The 22,510-nt window shown below is 49.4% G+C and overlaps 1 protein-coding gene across 5 annotated transcripts in view; it reads right to left on the reverse strand.

Moving 5' to 3' along the window:
* Window positions 1-14,766, reverse strand: part of POU2F3 (POU class 2 homeobox 3) — an 89,060-nt gene extending 74,294 nt beyond the window's left edge. For 3 of the 5 annotated variants that reach the window (XM_066371656.1, XM_066371653.1, XM_066371655.1), the window contains exons 1-2: window positions 14,562-14,766; window positions 7,866-7,934 (exon numbers count right to left, since the gene is read on the reverse strand). In XM_066371656.1, the coding sequence (XP_066227753.1) occupies window positions 7,866-7,898 (33 nt within the window). In that variant the 5' untranslated portion in view covers window positions 7,899-7,934; window positions 14,562-14,766. Of the gene's footprint in view, window positions 1-7,865; window positions 7,935-8,549; window positions 8,762-14,561 lie in introns of those variants that run through there. The other 2 variants (XM_066371657.1, XM_066371654.1) reach the window with 1 other exon arrangement.
* Window positions 14,767-22,510: the final 7,744 nt, after the last annotated feature.

Here is a 22,510-nt window from a genome sequence, read left to right on the forward strand (position 1 = left end):
ATCACCATTACTGTGGAACCGGCGGGTGGTTAGAAAATTTTACTACTAACAGAGATACAAAAGTGAGCGTTAGATATAAAAAGGTTGACTACCCCTGCTTTCGTGTATTCCCTCTGAGGCTGAAGAGAAAGGAGGTCCATGTTCCTCTGGGGGCTAAAGACACGGCATCAGTGAGTGGTGGGAGGGGCATTTCCTTTGAGAGATCTCCAAAAAGAAGAGGAACTGGTACAAGTCAGGACTGGCCCAGCCATCCACAGCTCATCTGAGCATCATGGTCCTGCCTTGTCTACCCTGTGGTCTTGGGTTTGGGAATCAATGAACAAAAGAGTAAAGTTTTTATGAGTTGTCAGGTGTGGTACAGGTGTGAGTGGTTGTTGTAGCTGTTTTATTTGGTAAGTTTTATTTCCTCTGAGTGCTCGAGGAAGTGAGGGGATTCCTGACACCAGTGACTGCTCTCCTGAGATCTGCAGCACACAGAGCACAGTAGAAAGCCTGGGTGTTCAGTGAGGCCTTCTCATCTCCCTGCAGCTGAAATTGGAACAGGTCGGGTAGAAGCCACTCTGGTTTGAGAAGGCTTAAGCCTGAGGCAGTGGGCTTATGCTGCAGCATGAAGGTCTTTGGTGAGAGGTAAGAAGGACTTCCAGGAGTGAGAATTATATCCTACAAGTATAGGTTGCCGCCTGACCAGGCGGTGGTGCAGTGGATAGAATGTCCGACTGGGATGCGGAAGGTAGGACCCAGGTTCGAGACCCCGAGGTCGCCAGCTTGAGCATGGGCTCATCTGTTTTGTTTTGTTTTTTTTCATTTTTCTGAAGCTGGAAACAGGGAGAGACAGTCAGACAGACTCCCGCATGCGCCCGACCGGGATCCACCCGGCACGCCCACCATGGGGCGACGCTCTGCCCACCAGGGGGCGATGCTCTGCCCATCCTGGGCGTCGCCATGTTGCGACCAGAGCCACTCTAGCGCCTGAGGCAGAGGCCACAGAGCCATCCTCAGCGCCCGGGCCATCTTTGCTCCAATAGAGCCTTGGCTGCGGGAGGGGAAGAGAGAGACAGAGAGGAAAGCGCAGCGGAGGGGTGGAGAAGCAAATGGGCGCTTCTCCTGTGTGCCCTGGCCAGGAATCGAACCCGGGTCCTCCGCACGCTAGGCCGACGCTCTACCGCTGAGCCAACCGGCCAGGGCGGCTCATCTGGTTTGAGCAAAAGAGCTCACCAGCTTGGACCCAAGGTCACTGGCTCGAGCAAGGGGTCACTCGGTCTGCTGAAGGCCCGCGGTCAAGGCACATATGAGAAAGCAATCAATGAACAACTAAGGTGTTGCAATGCACAATGAGAAACTAATGATTGATGCTTCTCATCTCTCTGTTCTTCTCTGTCTGTCCCTGTCTATCCCTCTCTCTGACTCTCTCTCTGTCCCTGTAAAAAAAAAAAAAAGAATAGGTTGCCAAGCCTGACCAGGCAGTGTCACAGTAGATAGAGCGTCGGACTGGGATGCGAAGGACCCTGGTTCAAAACCCCAAGGTTGCCGGCTTACCCAGTTGAGCAAGGCTCACCAGCTTGAGCCCAAGGTCACTGGCTTTAGCAAGGGGTCACTCACTCTGCTGTAGCCCTCCAGTCAAGGCACATATGAGAAAGCAATCAACAAACAACTAAGGTGCCGCAGTGAAGAATTGATGCTTCTCATCTTTCTCCCTTCCAGTCTGTCTGTCCCTATTTGTCTCTCTATCTCTCTCTGTCTCTGTCACAAAAAAAAATAGGTGGCCAAGAAAAATTGGGGGTTAGCCTTTCTTAAGAATGGAGGATAGATATGGGGGAAAAAAATCTCTCAGAACAGTAGGTTTTTTCATTTCCCAGGGATGGTCTTGAAATATCCCGCCCTGGCTGGATAGCTCAGTTGGTTAGAGCACCATCCTAAAATACAGAGGTTGCTGGTTCAATCCCAGTCAGGGCACATACAGGAACAGATTGATGTTCCTGTGCCTTTCTCACTCTCTCTCTTCCTCTCTCTAAAAATCAAGGAAAAAAATTAAAAGAAAAAGAAAGAAGAAACTGTCCCTAGAGAAAGAGAGAGGTGTGGACAAGATGTTCTTTCAGAGTTCTTACAGCCTCAGGAATTCATATTAGTTATGTTTGGAGGGGTGTGGCTTCACTCTCCTATTCCAGACAAGTGAGGGATGGGGCAGGAACAGACCTGGGCACAGGCCCAGTCGGCAGGCTGCAGCTCTAGGGCTCGCCTCACCTGCCCCTTCATTCTACACCTGCAGCACTCTTCTCCCCACACCACAGGGAGGAAACTCGAGCCCAAGGAACAAGCAGCTTTGTGGCATATCATTCAGGGACAGAACTTGTTTTATCTCCTGAATGTTTCCAGTATTATCAACCTAATGATAGATTGTATTTGTAATGTGGTGTACTCTTTATAAAGTACTTTCACTTTTTTTTTTTTTTTTTTTTTTTGCGAGAGACATAGATAGAGACAGACAGACAAACAGATCGGAAGAAAGAGATGAGAAGCATCAACTTGTAGTTGCATCACTTTAGTTGTTCATTGACTGTTTCCCATATGTGTCTTGACTGGAGGGCTCTAGCTGAGCCAGTGACCCCTTGCTCAAGCCAGTGATCTTAGGCTTCAAGACAGTGGCCTTTGGGCTCAAGCCAGTGACCATGGGTCATGTGTATGATCTCACGCTCAAGCCAGAGACCCCATGCTCAGGCTGGCGACCCCACCCTCAAGCCGAATGAACCTGTGTCAAGCTGGCAACCTCGGGGTTTTGAATCTGGGTCCTCAGAGTCCCAGGTCAACACTCTATCTACTGCACCACCACTGGTCAGGCTATAAAATACTTTCATACCCACTATGTCATTTAATCACAAACCAGAGGGTGTATGTGTGTACACACCATGCCTATTAGAAAGGGCTGTCAATAGAAGATTCTTATGCACTTCCCTCCAACTCTCCCCTCACCCAAGTACTTCCTAGATTTCGCCTGTCTTCTCTGTCCCTGAAGACTAGTTTTATTTAATAAGTATTTGGATTGAAAAATCACACTTATCTCTAAAGTCCTCTGCCTGTTTCTGCCTGGATCATCACCACTGGGTCATGATGAGATACAGTTTCTTTCTCCTCAGCTTGTTTTCTTGGGGACTCAGTACAGGTGGAGATGGGTGGCCCCTGTAATGCACTGACCGAGAAGGAATTTCTTGTCTTGGGTCAGATAGTCATTTTTTTCTCTAGGACCTTATGAGAATCACTAACCTTCTGGGTTCCCTTACAGAACTATGTCCATTCTGTCTTGAAACCATGTTGAAAGTCCCAGGGTTAAGTGAGGAGACATTCTGCAGAGGTTCCCCGAACAGCTAATCACCTTGGTGGTCCTTCTATATGGTCGGCAGGTGGTAGTCATTCCATTGCACAGAGAGGACAGTGGAAGCCCTGAAGAGGAAGGGCAGCGGAAAAGGACATCTGACAAGCCCACTGCCCCTCATCTCTAGCTCTTCTTTTCTCCCTCTGAGTGCTCCTCAGGGTCCTTGCTTCCCAGGTCTCTGAGTTGGACAAGGATGCCAAGGCATCTGCTCCACTCTCATCTGGGTTTGCAGCCCCACCCTACTCCCACTGTCCAATGGGGTGGCAAGGGTGGGGCAGGGGTTGGTACGTTGGTGAGGGTGGTTCAGAATAAGAGAGAGAAGGGAAGGAGAACGGTCTCTCAGTGATTAGATTCTTAGCTTCCAAAGAAGGGAGTGAGAGGTGACGCAGCCCTTTCTTCCCTCCCCCAACAAGCATGTTCTGACCTCAGACAGGGGTTTGCCCCTTGGACTAGACCAACCCACCTTCCAGGGGCATGGCTCTCCTCTAATTCCTTTGCCAAAGCCACCATCCATAATCTTGTTATCTCCCCTGCTGCTGCCACTCTCTGTATACTCTGTCTCTGGTTCCCCTTGTTTGTCCCCGGTCTTCCCACCACCGTCTTTGAATAGAAAGTTTAAATTAAACCAAGTTTAGTTTTGTGATATGCTAGGTATGGGATCTTGGGGAAATCACCTAACTTTATTTCTCATTTCCTCAACTCCCTCACCTGCAAAGTGGGGTGCAACATCGACACAAATGGAGTGGATGTGAAGGCCAAATGCACTCACTGCATTTGGGTGTGCTCTTCCAGACAGGAGCTGGCACTGCTCTTACCCCGCCGCGGAATTCCTGCACTAGGAGAAAGGCCCCTGAGGACACAACTGCTCATTCATCTTTCTGAGCCCAAGGTCTGACCCAAGTGTGCTCTGCAGATGTTGGTTAGGGGTTCACCAGCCAGGTCAGAGAAGAGGACAGAAGGCAGCTGGAGGTGTCAGGGGACAGAATGCTGAGAGGAAACCTGGACAGCAGGGAATGTGAGGGTCTGAGGAAGACAAGGAGGAGAGAGTTCAGCACTGAGAGAGCCAACATGCAAATGCAGAATATGGAAACTGATGGGAGAGAGTTTGGAAAAGTGAAACCGTGTACACATCATTTAAAATTCAGCCCTTAGTATCCACCTCTAACTCCTCCTTTATGAGGAGAAAATAAGGGTCCAGGTGGGGAAACACCTGCCTAGAAGTCTGCAGGGAGTTACTGCAGAACCTAGAGTTAAACAGGCCTGAGTTTAACTTCTGGTTAAAAGCTGTGTGAGCCACAATTCCTCATTCATAAAAAAAGGAATTGTAAAAATGAGAAATAAGATGATGTATGTACAGTTTTGGGCATGTGTACATGTGCTGGGTATGGGGAGGGGGCTCCATGAATGTGACTGTCCCATCCCTTCTTTCTCCGGAGCCTGCCAGATTGTCTCTCCCTGATGAGTTTGAGGCTATGCTGGAATCAGTGTGGCCTAAAGTCATGGGGTTAGCTGCATGGGTGTTTGAGGGTTGTCAGTTACACAGCTGGGGGCTTTTGAAATGTGTGTTGGGTATATCCTTATCAACCACTCAATTAACAAAAGAATGCTGTCAGCCTCCAAAACGAAGGAAAAGTAACAACAGGCAGGGAAGTAAAAGGAACGCGAGAAAAGCTGATGGTACAGAAATCTAGAAACAGCTTTGCTCTCGTCCTCTGAACGGTGGGATTGAGCGCCTCCTCTGGTTCTTAGTGCTCATACTCTGCGGCCTTGAGCGGTTTCCCCTCAACCATGCCTTGACTACAGATAGGCAGAAAGGAAGGGAAAGACCTGCCAGGTCTCTACCAACCCGGAGAATGCTCTCTTTTGCAGTCTGGGCCAGTGTGGATGGGAAAAATCACCTCCTTTTCCCAGCCCCCCCAACTTGTGCCTTTTGGGGATTTCACATAATATAGAGGGTGCTCTCAGGGAGCCGGGGCTTTTTATGTCACCTTTGTTTATAGTTCCTTTAAACCCAGACACAAACCATCCCTTAATTCATGCACTGCTGGGAAGAGGAATCTGCCTTTTAAAAATCCAAAGAAAGTCATTAAACCAAGTTGATAACCATTGTGACTCATAATAAGCTCTCCTCTGTAAAAAATGAGTCAGAATGACTTTCCAGGAAGTTTGGTTACTTTAATTGGCTACCTCTTTTTTCTTGCCCTTAAAAACATGCAGTAATTTGATTATCACCTGAGTATGGATGCTACCAGCCACTGAGCTGAGCCCCTGCAAGTGAAAGAGTAGGGATGGAAAAGTTCCAGTCAGCATGGACTTCACGGTCTCCCTGGAGTCAAGGAGCCATACAGAATTCTTTACTGAATGACGAAAGGAAAAGAACCAATCTCTGGAGCTGACCCACTGGCCTCACCCACTGGCCTGAATGAAGGGGATAAGGGCACCCCAGCTACCTGCAGCCCCAAAGCACTAGCAGTATATGACAGAATCACAGAATCCTAATGGTGCCATTAGAGGTAGTGATGATCATAGCTGCCATGTGCCAAGCACTGCGCTAAGGCCTTTACACATAATCTCAGCCCCCAGCCCACTCTCAAAGACATGCATTAATTGTCCCCCTTTACAGAAGAGACAGGGCTATATTAACTTCATTCATTGTCCCCCTTTACAGAAGAGACAGGGCTATATTAACTTCATTAATTGTCCCCCTTTACAGAAGAGACAGGGCTATATTACCTTATCAGATCACACAACCAGTAAGCAGCAGAGCTGTGATTTTTACCCCAGGTCTGTTCGGTTCTAACTGCAATCTTCAAAGGTCATCTGTTCTTGCCTCCCAAGGAGACAAAGCAGCTGGTCTAAAGTCACATATTGAATTGGCAGTAACCCTGGGATGACAGTCAGATTCCAAAAGTCCCAGTTTATGCTTGGCTTCTTTCTCCTTCAACCTAGTCTGTACATAGCTCCCATGCTCCCAGATAGGAGACCAGAACTTGCTCAGATTGTCAATAAAACCTTAACCTTCCCAATCCTAACCCAGGATCTGAACCCTCTCCCTCTCTTGGTTTACCTTTCGGGATCCTGTGTAGCTCCTTCTTATCCCCAAGACGGTTAACCTGACTTGGTCACGTAACTAATAACTGAGCACGAGAGTCAGCCTGCTGAGTGTGGTCTTCTTCCCACATGGATACTTTCTTAGCTGTGTCCCCATGTACTTGGGGAAATATAGCTAGTCCAGGTGAAGAAAGTGAGCTCCAGCCAGCCAGGAAAGGATGACCCAACTTCTCCTGAATCCTGGCTCTGGACTCTGATTTTTCTCTAGAACAGAGTATCAGAGGTGAGACTATGTATATCAGTCTCCTGCTGGACTGATTTTTAAGCCTTGCTCTAGTTCTTGATGTTGGAGAGAGTTTTCTTCTCAGCCAGGAAGAATAGGTGTCCCACTCCACAGAACCTCAGGAAAATATACTCAGCTAATAAAACAATTGCAAAATGGGTACAACTGGCTCCCATTCCCTTAGTTCAGCTGTCCTTATACATAAAGCTAAGTAGGGAGCCCATGGCTCTACCTGTGCAAATAGACAATGTTTCAATCTGAAATTGGGGGCAGAAAGGTTATGGTAAATGTATCCTGCAGAAGCCTTACTCCCCAAGACCTCAATTATTTTGTTCCTCATCCCAAGTCTTGAGCTTCAAGAATGGAACTAGACCTGGAAAAAAAGATGTTAGCTCTGGGGGACATCGATTCTTTTCCACTTCTAATGTCTATTGTCTCCACCAATGATCCAGATAAAAGACTAATTGAGGTATTATTGGGATGCTATTAAAGTTATTTGGTGTGTTACAATTTATACTCATCTTTCTTTAAGTTATTTTTAATTATATAGAGCTTTCAAAGCAAGGGTTGGACTATGGAGTTAAAAGTAGATAGGTATGAAACTTTCTTCTCAATTCTTCCCTGTCCCCTTTTTCTTCTTCACAAAGCAAAGTCATCTACAGACACCAATCCTTCCCCTCTGAGTCTGTTTACCACCCACATGCATATAATTTGTAAGAGAAACACTTGCACATGGGTGTCTTTGGTTAGCTCCTTGAATAGGACTATTGAAAAACCAGGTGTTAGAAGGCTCTAGTCCCCATCTATAAAGACAGGTGCTGACTTTTGTCAGTCAGTAGCAGCTGGGAACACAACCTGCTGCTTTTAGGGTTGTTGGAATGACTCATCAAGAAGTGAATCTCCTCCCTAAATTTTCTTGTTTTGTTTTTAAGGATATGGCCCATTTCTAACTAGTTCCAGAGGTTTTGTTCCACTCTAGATGATATATATTGTTCAAAGGTTCCAGGGTCATATCCCAGGTCTCCAGGGATTCATAGGACCCTACATTTGGGTCTGATTGGCTAAAAAAGCAAACGAGAAGAGATACCACATTGTTTGAAGATCTCCAAGAACTCCTTTTCACCAGCTTTTTCTGTCCCATTTCCCAGAATAGACAACCCTTACCTGTCTCCACCTGGCTGAGAGAACTGCATGCATCTGTGGAATCCGCTACATCCCCACTCATCTTGATATCTGCAGGGAAAACACAACCGAGTTTAATAACAGGTAACATTTTTTCTTGTTATGACATATGGGGTTTAACTAAATAGCAAAGGTGAATGTGTAATTACAACCACCGTCAGATTTCAGATTCCTGATTCCTGAACAGACAACAACTAGAATATTCATAAGCTCTAGGCACATGTCCCCTCCTCTCATGCTTGCCCCATCCCCGTGCCTTCCTTTCCCCCTTCCTCCCATGCACTGCAGGTCTCTCACTCTTTGCACCTTTCACTGCCATTTCCTTCTGTCACCAGGCTCAGTTGGTAAAACTTTAACAAGGAGAGGGGTATATTGGGGGTGGGGAAGAATGCTTTCCAGCCTTAATCCTCACTTCCTTTTGGATTTGGGGGATTTATTTTACTTTTTAAAGTAGCATAAGCAATATCTGTCTTTCCTCCTTCCCCCAGAATAACTCTACTCTGGAAGGTAAGAGAACGCTTGAACCAAGGCTTCACCTGCTCACGTTTCTTCTCCACTTCTGCCTCAGCTCTCTGGTTCTCAGAGGCCAGCGGCCCACTCTATAGGCATCAAACCCTAGCTTCTCTGTGGTTCTCCTAGGAGTTTCTGTTCTTTGGGGACCCTTACCTTCTCTCCTAGACGTCCAACATACTCAGTGAAGAAGGGATGGCAGGTGGCTCAGAGCCCTGCAGAAAGAGACCTACGCAAGGCCCATCTCAGCCCCAAAGTGCTGTGGGCTTGGTCTCTGTGCCTTGCTTCATTTCAACAAACTAAAGATTTACCCACCACTAAGAGGCCTCTAAGTCTTCCAGAGTCAGAAGAGAGAAGAAGCAATTTGAACTAACTCACTCTTTCAACTACTCTCCTCATCAAACCACCCAAATACTGAAACCTTAAGGACAAGAATATTTTATACAAATCATGTTGACCCTCACCCCCACCCTCTTCTCTAGGGCAGCAATTTAACTCTTTTGAACCAGATAGTCTTGGTGATCTAATTTGCATAACCGGCTTACCAGCCAATCCCAGTTAAGCAGGTAGACTTAATTTGCATGAGATAATCAGGCAGTTGGCCACCCAGAGGTCTGGAGATGATCAGGATGAGGCAAAAGGGTGGACCTCGGCTCCTGGGAAAGTGGGGAGAAACCTACTTATTATTTGGGGGGGGGGATAATGTGTATGGCTCTGACATAAATTTAAATTGTAGCCACTGGGGATGCAGTGAGCAGGGGTCCCCAAACTTTTTACACAGGGGGCCAGTTCACTGTCCCTCAGACCGTTGGAGGGCCACCACATACAGTGCTCCTCTCACTGACCACCAATGAAAGAGGTGCCCCTTTCGGAAGTGCAGCAGGGGGCCGGATAAATGGCCTCAGGGGGCCGCATGTGGCCTGCCGGCTGTAGTTTGGGGACGCCTGGACTACAGGGTAGGAGGGGTGACTTCCCTGCCAAGCAAGACAGAAATGGGGAGTCCAGAGGTTCTCCAGCCCTTAGAATACCCCAGAAGCAGAGGAGGGAGTAAGCAACCTGGGGTGCCACTGTGGGTTGAGTGATGTTTTTGAGACCTGCCAAAGTGACAACTCCAGGTAAATTTTACTTGGAGCTCCGTACAGCCATCCTCAGCCCTCCACCGCCCTCCCCACTGTCCTGCATGGTCACAGGCCTCAGGGGAGATCCTGTAACCACACTCTGCCACCGCTCCCAGTGTACTGCATTTAGGAGGGCGTTTCTGGAGTCTAAGTCCTTCCTGTTGCACTTTGAACATTTCTGGATAGTCTATCATGCATGAATATGCAGACTAACTAGTGTGCCCCCTCAACACATCTGCGGAGGTCTTCTGTGATGGCTCACCTTCATACCAATGGAAAATAGCCTTTGCTTCATCCCATCTGTAAGCACTATCCCTGGAGCTGGGCAGGGGCTAACCCCGCCGTGCTCCGCTCCCACTTTCCCATAGGGTTTCTTCGGCAGCAACTGCTAGAAAGATGTGGAAGGGGAGAGTTCACCCTTTGGTGATTTTAACATCTGCTTTAATAGTGCCTGAAAATCAGAGCATGGGTTTTGGTGGCAGACATGCCTGGTTTTAATTCCAGTGCCATTGCTAACTAGCTGGGGGACTCTGGCTACATATTTGAACCTCAGTTTTCTCAACTAAAAAAAAAAAAGAGAATGAAACTACTTCTCACTTATTGTGATAAGCAAATAAAATAGTGAATAAAAATTGCCTGGACCCTGGCCAATGCTCAGTTGATTGAAATGTCATCCTGACACACCAAGGTTGTGAGTTCGATCTCTGGTCAGGGCACATGCATGAACCACCAATGAATGCATAAATAAGTGGAAGAACAAATTAGTGACTCCTTTCCTCTCTCTCTCTCTCTCTAAAAATCAATAAAAATTTTTTAATTAAAAAAATAAAAGTAAAGAAAACTGCTTGGCACAAAGTAGCTTGTGATAACCACATTAACTAAACAGATACTTGTGTTTTGATGTTAGTCCCCTTCTTCTAGTACAACAGCTTTATTTTCTGTCTCTGCACTATTATAATTTGTCCTTTACCTGGGAAACCATTGGCATTCTCCAAATTCTGACTTCATAGAAAAAAAAAATGCTCATGAGGACAGGAAGAGTTTAAGATGCAATAAGGCTGGGATGATGACCTGATTCTTTGAGTCAGCTTATTTCAGACTTCTGACATTTAAGAAGGGTAACTTTTCAGCTAAGCCATGCCTTCAACCCAAACTCTTCCAACATCCATCCCCCACATTGCCTGAAATATACCCAAAAGCCACCTCACTCATCTTTTCAATGAGCCTAAAAGGTGGTCCCAATCATATCTAGAAATAACTTTGGAAGGAATCGAAGGTCCTACACTCTGCCAGGACATCTCCTCATCTGATGGGCCCATTTTAGAAGCCACACCAACACTTCTGGATTGAGCATGAATGGAGGGGTAGGTTAAAATAATCTGTAAAAGCTCATCTCAGTCCCATAGGATGCTAAGATACTGAGAACCTGTTCCTGTTGGGTAGGAGACTGAGGCTGATGGGTGGGACGAGCTCTTGGGTCTCAGCCTAAGCATGGGCCAACACCGAAACTCCCTGAGACGCCATAACCCTTTGCCTGTCAGACAGCATTTGCAGGGGTAAGCAAGAGAGGTGTAGGGTGAGGCCATGTCTCTTATCTTAGTTGCAACTAAGTAGGCTCTTTGCCATCACTCCCTTCCCTGGGGAGGCTCAGCTGCTCTGTGTAAGAGCCTAGATACCAGACACAGACTTTCATCGGCTTCACTGGCACCCCCACACACTCTAAAGCTGGGGCAATGTGTTGGCAGCTGGCCTTGCCCCTCCCTGCACTTTGGTGTGACCCAGGAGCAGCCCTCCTTATATATCTGTGAACAGGGATATGTGTGTGAGCATGCAGGAGCCAAGTCCAAGGGGCAGCATTTCCCCCAGGCTGCAGGCTGAGTGTCCACACTGTCTGGGACTCCCTGGGCCCAGTATCTACAGGGAAAGCAGAGGGTCCACCCCTCTTTCCTATGGTCCATCTTGATTGCTTTGGAAGGGACTGGAGTTCCCTCCTGACCTCTCCCTCACATACCTGCTGGTGGGGGCATTTCCACCAGAGGGAATTTAAGGGACTCAGTATTTCTTCTTCTGAGTCACTATGGCTTCCTCTCTTCTCTGCAGGGGACTTCTCTTCTTCAAGAAGAAATCCACTTCCTCTCACAATAAGGCCTTCCAACCCAAATGGAATTTCTGAGTTTGGACTGGTATCAGTCTGTGAGACTTGACCCCTCTTCCCAACCCCTGATGAGGAACAGCTCACGGTGAAAAGGGCAGCAAAAGAGATGCCTGGGGCCTGCCAGGTGTCCCCCTCTGGCGGGCTTTTTACTGTTTTCCTCTCACTTCTCTCCTTTCCTGTCTGTCTGTCTGTCTCTTATCTACCCCCCTGCCCATTTCTGGCCTGGGAGGGAGGAGGCTCTCCATGGCTGGGGCCCTCCCATGTCTGGTGACCTCATGACTGCTCAGGTGTTCCTGCTCCCACAAGAAAGATGCTCTATTATGTACAAACTACTGAGGCCCAGGCAGACCCGGTCATAACGTACACCCAGGTTAGCGGAGCAGAAGGTGGACTCACTCGGGCTACAGTGCTCATGGAGCTGTCTGAGTGGGTGGTCCTAGACCCACTTTGTGTCCTAGAGCTCCTTCTCCCCATCCTCCCACCACCCAAACTGTTTCATTAAGTTAACTGAGGAGTCCCCAAGAGCCTAGGACTTGGAATTCACAGGGGAAGTACTGATTCTTTATAGGATTACTGTGAGGGGAAAAATAGGACCCCCAAAACCAAATTTCCACCAACAGGATCCTGGACTGAGAGACTCTAGAGACGCACCCATAATTAGACACCCCACAGAGGGACCCTTCCTCACAGACCCCACAGTGGGGCCTACACCGACAGACCCTACAAAGAGAACATAACCTGAAAGGCCCACAGAGACGACCCAGCAGAGAGAACCCTGCAGTGGAGTTCCAGCTGGAGAGACTCCACAGTAAGGCCCAACCAGGGAAAGCCCTCTGAGGCACCACTGAGGGGGAGCCAAGCACCACAGAGGGGCCCAGACAACCCTGGGGGGAGACAGACCGAAGCAGTGGGCTGGGGGGAAGGGCAGCAAGTAAATGTAGAGAGATGACTTGTCCCCCAGTCAAGGTGGATGGAGACCCTACCCCAGGAGTTATCTCCACCTTAGATTTATCTCAGTCCCCTGCTTTGTGGCTGGAACCCACAGGGAAAGGACTGGTGTCTGGGCTTCTGAGAAGCATCAGCCTAGAGCTTCCTCTAATAACAAGGCATGGGGGGGGGGTGACCCTATAATGTCAACCTCACTCTCTTCTCTGTTCTGCTAGATCCTCTTAGCCTCCACACTGCTTCCCTGCTGCCCCAGTGACCCACTCCCCCCACTTCCCAGAGCAGAAGCCTTCATACAAGGAGGTGAAAAACCCCAGGACATCTCTGATCTGGGCCCTAAAGACCTTGCTGCTGGGGCCCACCTTTCTGAATTCTTGCTCCCATTCAAACCAAGGTCTTCTTGGTGGAACATGAAGGAAGGAGAACAGGGGATCTGGCCCAGGTATGCCCAGGCCCGTGTTGATGCCACCAGGTCTGGAAACAGATTTCCCCCAAACATTGAATGACAACAGTTGGATAGTTCCTTTGGCCTCACCTAGCCCTTCTTGGCAGGTCCTGGCACCTAGGTGTCCACTCAGAGTCAACACCTCTCTGTGTCTGGAGAATCATGTACTCCAGGGCTGTGTGTGCACCCACTACTGCTTGTTTTCAGGATCAGAGGGCTTAGGAAAGGCCAAAGCCTCAAGCTTGTTCTGCTCCTTGGAGTGAGTTGGGAAAACAGCTACCCCTCACTTTTCCTGCCTGCTCCTTCAGAAAGGAGAGCAGGTACCAAAATTCCTGTACACAGTGCTGAAATCCCAGATAGAGGTTATTGGGTACTGCCTCCTTTGAGAACCAAATTACTGGTTTGAAATGGTCAAATTAGTTTTAGCTTTCTTTACCTTGAGACTGTTCTCTGTTCAGGTCCTCAGATTTCCAGAAAGCCTACCCTAATACCAGGCCCAGTTTTTCAGAAGTAGTAGCTCCTGCCGTAACCTAGCTGCGGAAGGAGGGTGAATGGAGGGCCCTTGGTTCTCTCCATGCCCACATACCATTCATGCAGGAGAAACTGACTCCTGGATAAGTTTTTCCATTTCCTAGACTCTCACCCCTGAGGAAAGGAGGGCTTGGTATCTAAATCCATGGGACACAGCACAAAGAGTGTGTCTCTCACCACCCCTTCTTAGACACAAAGATGAAAGAACCTATTCCACAGGCCCCTGTGCAAGCTGCGCCTGCTATGGGGTTCCAGTACCTGCACACAGACTCTCCCACTCCCCACACCCCATACACTGAGCCTATAGCATTGCCGAGACCTATAGAACATGTGGTAGTGGGCACACCATCACACAGTGGGTCTGCTCCACCACCTCTCCCAACTTGTATGGGGACAGCCAGACATATCTCTGATACACATGGACACCTGCTTTCACAAGCTCTAATCAGTACATAGTCGAATGGCACCTGCCCCAGATAAGCTTCTGTAATTGCCTGGCCCCATTCACTACTCCTAGTCCCCCCAAAGCCCACCCCAGACCTTACAGATTCCCACTTTGTCTCCACTACACATAGATGCCCAGGACACCAAACACTTAACATGTGGATACATGTATTTTCCTCCCTTATACACTCCCAGGTCCACACCCCTGGCTGAGTGAGTGAGCCAAGCTTGTAGAATCGGCGAAGAGAGCTACTTCAATGAGACACAACAGTTCAGTCCCATATATCCACCACTCTCCAGTTTGGAGGCGGTGGAAGCCCTCTCACCTTCCCAACCCCCTAGCCCCCTCCTTCATTCTTTGCCAAGATCCCACCCCCCCACCCCCACCCCATCCGCCCCTTGGTGACCAGCTATCCACACTGCCCTCTCCTGGCCGCCAGGAATTAAGACCCCCCAAGAATGGTGGACCTCTGCTTTGGCCCTTCCCGCGCGCACTGACACCTGTCAGAACTCACTTTCTCCTCCCTCACCTGTATGCATAAGTTCCAGATTCACCATCCTGCCCCAGGCGGGGCCAAAGCCAGCGCCCCCCCAGGCTCCTCGTGTGGGCCCCAGCCTGGCCCCCTGCGAAGCCAGGGTCTCCTTTCTCCCGCCCCCAGCCGCTGTCGCGGTGGACGCAGCTGCCGGAGCCGTCGCTGTCGCCGTCGCACGCTCAGTTTCTCCCGCCCAGGCCACACTCCGCGGGGCCAGGATTGCCACTGCCCCAGGTGAGCACGCTGCGCTGCGCGGGGCGGGGGCCGCCGGCCACGCCCCCTGGCAAGGGCCCGCGCTTGGCCCCCGGCCCATGCAAAGCAGTGATTTGCATACGAGGAGCCAGGGGCCTGGGGGGTGCTGCCGGGCTAGGTCCTGACCCTGCGGAACACCTGGATGCCTCAGCCCAACTTGGAGGCTTCTCTCTACCTCGCCCGCAGCGACCCAGACTCCAGGTTTGGCTCGCCTTTTTAGGAACCCCTGGAGGATTACCCAGGGGGGCCGAGCTTCCGTCTGGATAGACGCCCGAGTGTAAGCGCTGCAGGAGCCTGGAGTGCGTGGAGAAGCCGTGGGGTATACCATGGGGTATACCAGAAAGAATCTGGTTTTGGAATCCTAACTCTCAACCATTTACCAGCAGTATGGCATGAAAGAAGGTTTTTCACTTCCTTGAAATCATTTTACTCATCTGTAAAATGAGGCAGGTACAAATCCTAACTGGCACCTCTCTGTATGGAGTTAGCACGTGGTCAACCTCACCAGCCCCCATGAATCTTGGCAACATCCTGGGACCTAGATGGGGCATAGCTTATTATTACATTTTCCAAGTGAAGACACTGCCCTTTGCCTGCCCCATCTAGGTCCCAGGTGGCTCTGAGGCTCTATGACAGGATGATGTGAAAGTTATTTACCAATGTGAGGGGTTGTGGGGACAGCTGCCTCCCTCATCAACAGAACTGGGAGGTGACAAAGTTACACAATTCTCTAGTGCCACACCAAGCATAGGTGTATTCAGGTCTCTGGACTCCCACTCTGGTGCTCTTTGCAGCACCCATCATAGATCTGAGTCTCCCCCTTCTCCTCCACTCTTTAGGTCACCCAAGGACAAGGGTCACCTGTCTTGCAAGCACAGAAAGCCATGTACTGACGGGAGAGCAGGTCCTTTCTTTGCAGACTGGTCTCCCTATCAACCTACCTTAGTCTCAAAACTATTTCCTGCTCACAGAACAGGTCCTGGGATTTTCTGCCTCTATGCATTGTTTACAATGTTTTTTCTACCTGGTATATCCGTCCACCCACCATCCACCCCAATAATCCCAATTTTAATATCCAGCATTTACTGAACTTTCACTATGTGCAAGGCACTATACTAACATTTTTTATTTTTTTGACAGAGAGAGGGACAGATAGGGACACACAGACAGGAAGGGAGAGAGATGAGAAGCATCAATTCTTTGCTGCAGCACCTTAGTTGTTTATTGATTGCTTTCTCATATGTACCTTGACCGGGGGGCTACAGCAGACCAAGTGACCCCTTGCTCAAGCCAGTGACCTTGGGCTTAAGCTGGTGAGCCTTGCTCAAACCGGATGAGATGAGCCCGCACTCAAGCCGGCAACCTTGGGGTTTCAAACCTGGGCCCTCTGCATCCCAGTCCGACACTCTATCCACTGTGCCACTGCCTGGTCAGGCTATATACTAACATTTAAAAGCATCCATCTTGTTTAGTCCTCACTACTCGTAAATTGGACTGTTATTATTTCTATTTTACAGATGGGACAAATGAGGTGTAGTGAGTGGAGTTTGCCCAATGTTACAAAGTATCAGGGTCCCTGTTCTAAAGAACTGTGCTTTGCTCCCTCTCTGCACAATTCAAAGACCACCTTTTTTTCTGAAGTTGGAAGTGATCTGATCTTTTACTAAATTACCATAACACCTCAATGTTCCTTATATCCCTTGTAGTGGGTTCTGTGAGACATTGCTTATCCTACCTCCTGGTTGGTAAGTGATTGGTGCCCCTGCAGCATTAAGCACAGTGCTGAGTACACAATAGGGATCAAAAAGGACTCAGTAGCTCCAGAAGAACAGGAAGTGCTCAATAAGAGCATCTTTAGGTCCATACAAACCATCCTTTTCCAGTTACATTGGCTTCTCTTCCAAAACTCTGGGGAAAAAAGAAGGGGCATTCTTCTGGCTGAGGGGAAGAGTTCGATCAAGGCTTCTTGGACGATGAGTGAATCCGAGGAACCCCACTCAGAACACTCAGATGTCCTTCCATCCTCTTCTTTCTCCTCTCCCTTCCCTGCACTTCAGGCTCAGCCTCCTTCCCTGAGGTCCATTTCTTATCTACAATTGTGCTTCCACTGCCATCATCTAGGAAAATGCCTGTACGTACATAGTTTATATACCACTGTGTGCTTCTGACTTCCACATCTCTATCTGTATAGCATTTGCATGGCTGGGTGCACAGAAGGTCTGATTCTCTGGGACCTGTTTCTTTTTTCCATGTGCAAAGTTACATTGTTTCTCTGGGCTTTAATTTCCCAGGAGCCAGGGCTGCATGTACCTGATGATTACCAAGGGCCTTCCAGCTCCAGGGGCCTAGGATTCTGGGATCCTAGGGATGGGAGTGGGGTGGAGGTCTTGGGGATGGTGCCCATTGGGACTGAGATGGGACCTTGGAGATTCACAGTTGGAAGCATAGCTTTGGGTTCCAGACATAGGTGGGAGGATAGGAGGGTGGCCGACATTACCTTGCCTTCATTCATTTACTCATTCCTCTATTCATCTTTCATTATATATTGATTGCGTGCTTTGCTATATGCCAGGAAAAATACTACATGCTGGACATACTCTTTATTATTTAGCCAGCACAACTTGAACAACCTATTTTTTAGGCTCCTTTTATAGAGAAAACTAAGGTTCAGGGAGGTTAATGCAGCCAGTAAATGACAGAGCTGGGATTTAGACCAGGTCCACGCAACTCTAAATCTGGTGCTTTAAAAAAATTCTTTTTTATTTTTATTTTTTCAGAGACAGAGAGAGAGTCAGAGAGAGGGATAGATAGGGACAGAGAGACGGGAATGAAGAGAGATGAGGAGTATCAATCATCAGTTTTTCATTGCGACACCTTAGTTGTTCATTGATTGCTTTCTCATATGTTTCTTAACGGCCTTCAGCAGACCAAGTAACCCCTTGCTCAAGCCTGCGACCTTGGGTCCAAGCTGGTGAGCTTTGCTCAAATCAGATGAGCCCGCGCTCAAGGTGGCGACCTCAGGGTCTCAAACCTGGGTCTTCCACATCCTAGTCCGACGCTCTATCCACTGTGCCACCGCCTGGTCAGGCCAAAGCTGGTGCTTTTAATTTTGTCTTCAGTGCCTGAAGTTGTCTCCCTTTCGCTTTTCCCTTCCATGATCTTATAACTTGAGGTGGAAGGAACCTAAATATCATTGATAGGAAGAACAAGAAGTCCAAGGGGAAAGGACTTGCCTAAGGTCACATGGCAAGTAATGACAGAACAAGACCCTTCCACTCTCTGCTCCTCCTCGTGCTCTTACCTGTGTATGGGGCAAGGGGCAGGGTTGGACCATTTTTAATCCTTCTCTCTCTGACTTGGTTGATGAAAATTTCAACTAGATTAACTGGAACAGGAATTCAGAAAACCCCTTTATCCCTCCCTCCTTCCCATCATTCAGTCTCCATGATATCAGCTTCTTGAGTTCTGGGCAGATGAGAGATGGTGGGAAAGTGCCAGTTTCCTAAGCCTAATACTCCATGTCTGTGTTTAGCCTGGGAGAGGAAAAACTGTGGGGAAAAAGAGAGGGATGGGGATGCTTGGAAGTTAGAAAGAAACATTAGAAAGAAAGGTTGAAAGAAGCAAAGACAGGAAATTTCAGTGCCTTTGGACATCAAAAGAGCCATATGCAAATAAAATGCAAATGATCTTCCCTGCCTCTCTTACCCTCACCCTCTCTCAACAGCTGGAGGACTTTTTCAGGGAGTAACCAAAGCCTTACTCCAGGATGCTGTGTTCTCTAAACTGTGATCAACTTGGACACCTCCCCAGGTCCTCCTGGTCTTTTAGGGGTATCATCTGAGCCTCTTGGCTACACATCTAGAAAGCCACTAGCTCCCCAGACCCCATTTCTAGAAATTTCCAGGACTCAAGCTTCCCATTCCAGACACATTGCTAGAAATGATCTATATCCTGAAAAAGGTACTCAGGGGAGTGAGGAACACTTGACCCTTTTTCCCACCTAAGCAAAGAAAAGTGGGCTTCTTGGCTACAGACCCTGCTGCTCATTCTCATTTCCTGTCAGGTTGGTTGGATTGAGTTGTCAGAGCTGGGAAAAGGGTGGAGATCAAGGCGTCCTGGAAGGCCACCAAGCAACAAGTCCCTTCTAGCTTCTTCTGTCTGCCAGGTGGACCGTAGGTTCTAGAGTGTGGGGTTGTGTGGTGGGGTCAGCTCTCTGCCTTGGGGCACCTATAGGGAACGAACCCAAGCTCAGGCTACTCACAAAGGCTGATGGAGACAAGGTAGAGGCCAGGGAGAACTCCTAGCGCTCTTGACAATGAATACCTCAGAGTCAATCTTATGGCACCATTTCCAGGAGAAGTGTTGCAGAATAGGGGCAGGGGGGTTACTGTCAGCATGATAAAGAAACAGGTGCTCTGGGAACCAGGATAAAGCAACTATTTTGGTGGGTTAGACTGAAGAGGACATGGGAGTCAGGATATAGAGTTATTTGTTCCCTGCCTCTGATATGCCTAAGGCTGAGCCGCCAAACCCAGACAGTCCACCACACCCAGTACTCACCTTCACTCATGTCTCGGGGGGATACACACAGCTCATTGCCTAGCTTGCACATGAAGTTTCCAAATAGTAGATAATAGAAATACGTATTTAATTTTAAAACAACATAACAACTCTTTAAAAAAAATTTTTTTAAAAGACTTTATTCCTTTTAGAAAGGAGATATAGATAGAGATAGCTAGCTAGAAAGAGAGCAAGAGAAGAGGAGGGAGGAGCAGGAAGCATCAACTCCCAAATGTGCCTTGACCAGGCAAGCCCAGAGTTTTGAAGCAGCAACCTCAGTGTTCCAGGTTGATGCTTTATCCACTGCGCCACCACAGGTCAGGCACAACTCTGTTTTTGAATAAACTTTTTTGACCATTGGGTCTGGCCACTCTGACTGTACCTTCAGCAGAGCTATGCCTCAGTCAGCCCTTTTCTGGCTCTCCAGGCCTCCCTGAGACCAGGTAAGTCTCTTGGTTCACCTATATGTTCAGGGCTAGTCTAAGCCCAAGGCGCCCTCTTGTGACGATGGAGGTGTGTGACCCTGACTTAAGCATCCCTACCTGCAGGTCTCTGGAAGCAGTCAGTCTCACCACCGTCCAGCAGGGAGAGCCTAGCCATCACTGAGGCAATCACAGGTAAGGGCTCCATTTTCAGGCAAGCTGGAGATAATGAGCTTTAGCTTCAGAATTCTGTTGGGTTTCGTAGTCCACACTCTCCAACAAAGACCAGATTTTACCACGGAACCCTGGTTGGAGTCAGCCAGCCTTGGCTCAGTCAATACAGTGACAATAGGCCCAGCCCTGTTGGGATGTCCGTTCTATTGCTTGACAGCTCTGCTGCTTAAAATGTCCTCTTTCCCACACTGCTTCTGAGCTACACACCAATCCTACGCCCCCACATGTAGGAGGTCAGAGGTAACTTGTCTGTCCATTCATTCAGAACATGTATTGAGTACCCACAGGGCCTACTTACAGGGTTAGGAGCTGGAAATGGAATGGAAACCAGGCACTGTCCCTGCCCTCAGGAAGCTCGCTGTCTGGTGATGTTTGCAGACCAGTGAAAAGGCGAGTCCCTCTCAGTGTATCCTGTGCTCTAACTGGGGAATAGAAGGAGCTGGGAGGCCTGCTGCAGGGCATGCCTTACTCAGACCTGGCCATGGGCCTCAGGAAAGGCTTCTTAGAGGAAGGGGCCTGTAAGCAGAGATGCCCAGCAAGGAGGCAGGAGTTGAGAGTGAACAGAAGTCATCCAAGCTGAGGGAACAGCAGATGGCAGGAAGGCGTGTAGCACGGGAGCCGGCGGGACACAGGGCACAGAGGTGGAGAGTACATGTGAGAGGATGAGATTTGTACGGGAGGACACTGACCCTGCCTGCCCGAGGTGGGGATAGTTTGCTGGTTTTAGAAACCGATGATTTGTTACAGATTGTAGATATGGAATTTCTGGGGAGGTGGAGGACTCTGGTAAGAAGTCTCACAGTGAAGGAACAGGGACAAATAGGGTTAAGGTAGAGAGGGGCTTGGATTTGAGGTGTAATTTATTTTAGATGGAAAAGATTTAAATATTTTCAGGGCTGCTGGGAAGAAGGCAGTAAAGAGAGAAGAAGAGAGCCCTGGCCGGTTGGCTCAGCGGTAAAGAAACGGCCTGGCGTGCGGGGGAACCGGGTTCGATTCCCGGCCAGGGCACATAGGAGAAGTGCCCATTTGCTTCTCCACCCCCCCCCCCTTCCTCTCTGTCTCTCTCTTCCCCTCCCGCAGCCAAGGCTCCATTGGAGCAAAGATGGCCCGGGCGCTGGGGATGGCTCCTTGGCCTCTGCCCCAGGCGCTAGAGTGGCTCTGGTCACGGCAGAGCGAAGCCCCAGAGGGGCAGAGCATCACCCCCTGGTGGGCAGAGCGTCGCCCCTGGTGGGCGTGCCGGGTGGATCCCGGTCGGGCGCATGCAGGAGTCTGTCTGACTGTCTCTCCACATTTCCAGCTTCAGAAAAATACAAAATACAGAAAAAAAAAAAAAAAAAGAGAGAGAGAGAGAGAGAGAAGAAGAGAGAGGACAATTTCTTCAGAGAGAAAGGGAGAGGAGCTAGGATTCAGAGCCCTGGGGCCAGGGCCAGGGCCAGGGGAGAAGGGACACTTCCCCCACCATTATGACAGGAGGCAATTCTGAAAGGCAGGCCTGGACGAAGGTAAAGATGCTTCTGCTTCCTGTGATGTAGGAGGAAAGGGAGCCCTGAGTGCACTGTCACTTCATCCCGTCTCTCCCTGCTCAGGAGTCGGGACATGCTCCCATTATGACACGGGAGCCAGGGCCCTCACACGGAGCCGGTCGCCTCAGGGGGTGTGGGTGCTACTCCTCCCCAGAGGCTTCACAGGCCTAGGTCCCAAGGTAGTCTGTGATATGCCTTCTGTCCTGTGCTGGCTCGAAGCGCCCTGTGGTGGGGACCTTCTTCCTGTCAAGGGACACTGTGCTTCCCACCTCGCTTTGGCCCTTCCCTTCCACTGTTCATGCTTCTGGGTCCCCAGCTGGGACCGCTGTTGTCATCAGTCAAGGTGTTTGCAAGGAAACAGGACCAACTCAACTTGGAGTGTCTTTAGTGAACATATTGCTTACTCACAGAGGCGCTAGCAGAGCTGAGGGAAGCAGACTAGTGACACGGAGAGATTAGAGCTGAACATGCAAGGGGTGGAGTAGTCACCTGGGAGCTCAGGGAGGTCTGGAGCCTTGGGGGAGGGAAGCCATGCCGGAGGTGTGAGGCTGAGGGAGCAGGGAGCGGGGAGCACGTTCCTGAAGCCTCCCGTCTTGTCCTGGATCCTGGGTGCCGGAGGTGTGAGGCTGAGGGAGCAGGGAGCGGGGAGTGGGGAGCACGTTCCTGAAGCCTCCCGTCTTGTCCTGGATCCTGGGTGCCAGAGGTGTGAGGCTGAGGGAGCAGGGAGCGGGGAGCACGTTCCTGAAGCCTCCCGTCTTGTCCTGGATCCTGGGTGCCAGAGGTGTGAGAGCCCGGAGGGGCCGACCCAGAGGTTGGTGTCCAGGGGCACAGGCAGAGGAGGGTGAAGAATGAATGGGCTAAGGACAGGGGAGTCAAGCAAGAAACAACCAGCACAGCTGTTACCTGGTTAGAGTCGATAGTTGATACCTGAGACTAAACTCTGGAATGCTTTATT

Source organism: Saccopteryx leptura, chromosome 1 (assembly GCF_036850995.1).
Source record: "Saccopteryx leptura isolate mSacLep1 chromosome 1, mSacLep1_pri_phased_curated, whole genome shotgun sequence".
Lineage (NCBI taxonomy): Eukaryota > Metazoa > Chordata > Mammalia > Chiroptera > Emballonuridae > Saccopteryx > Saccopteryx leptura.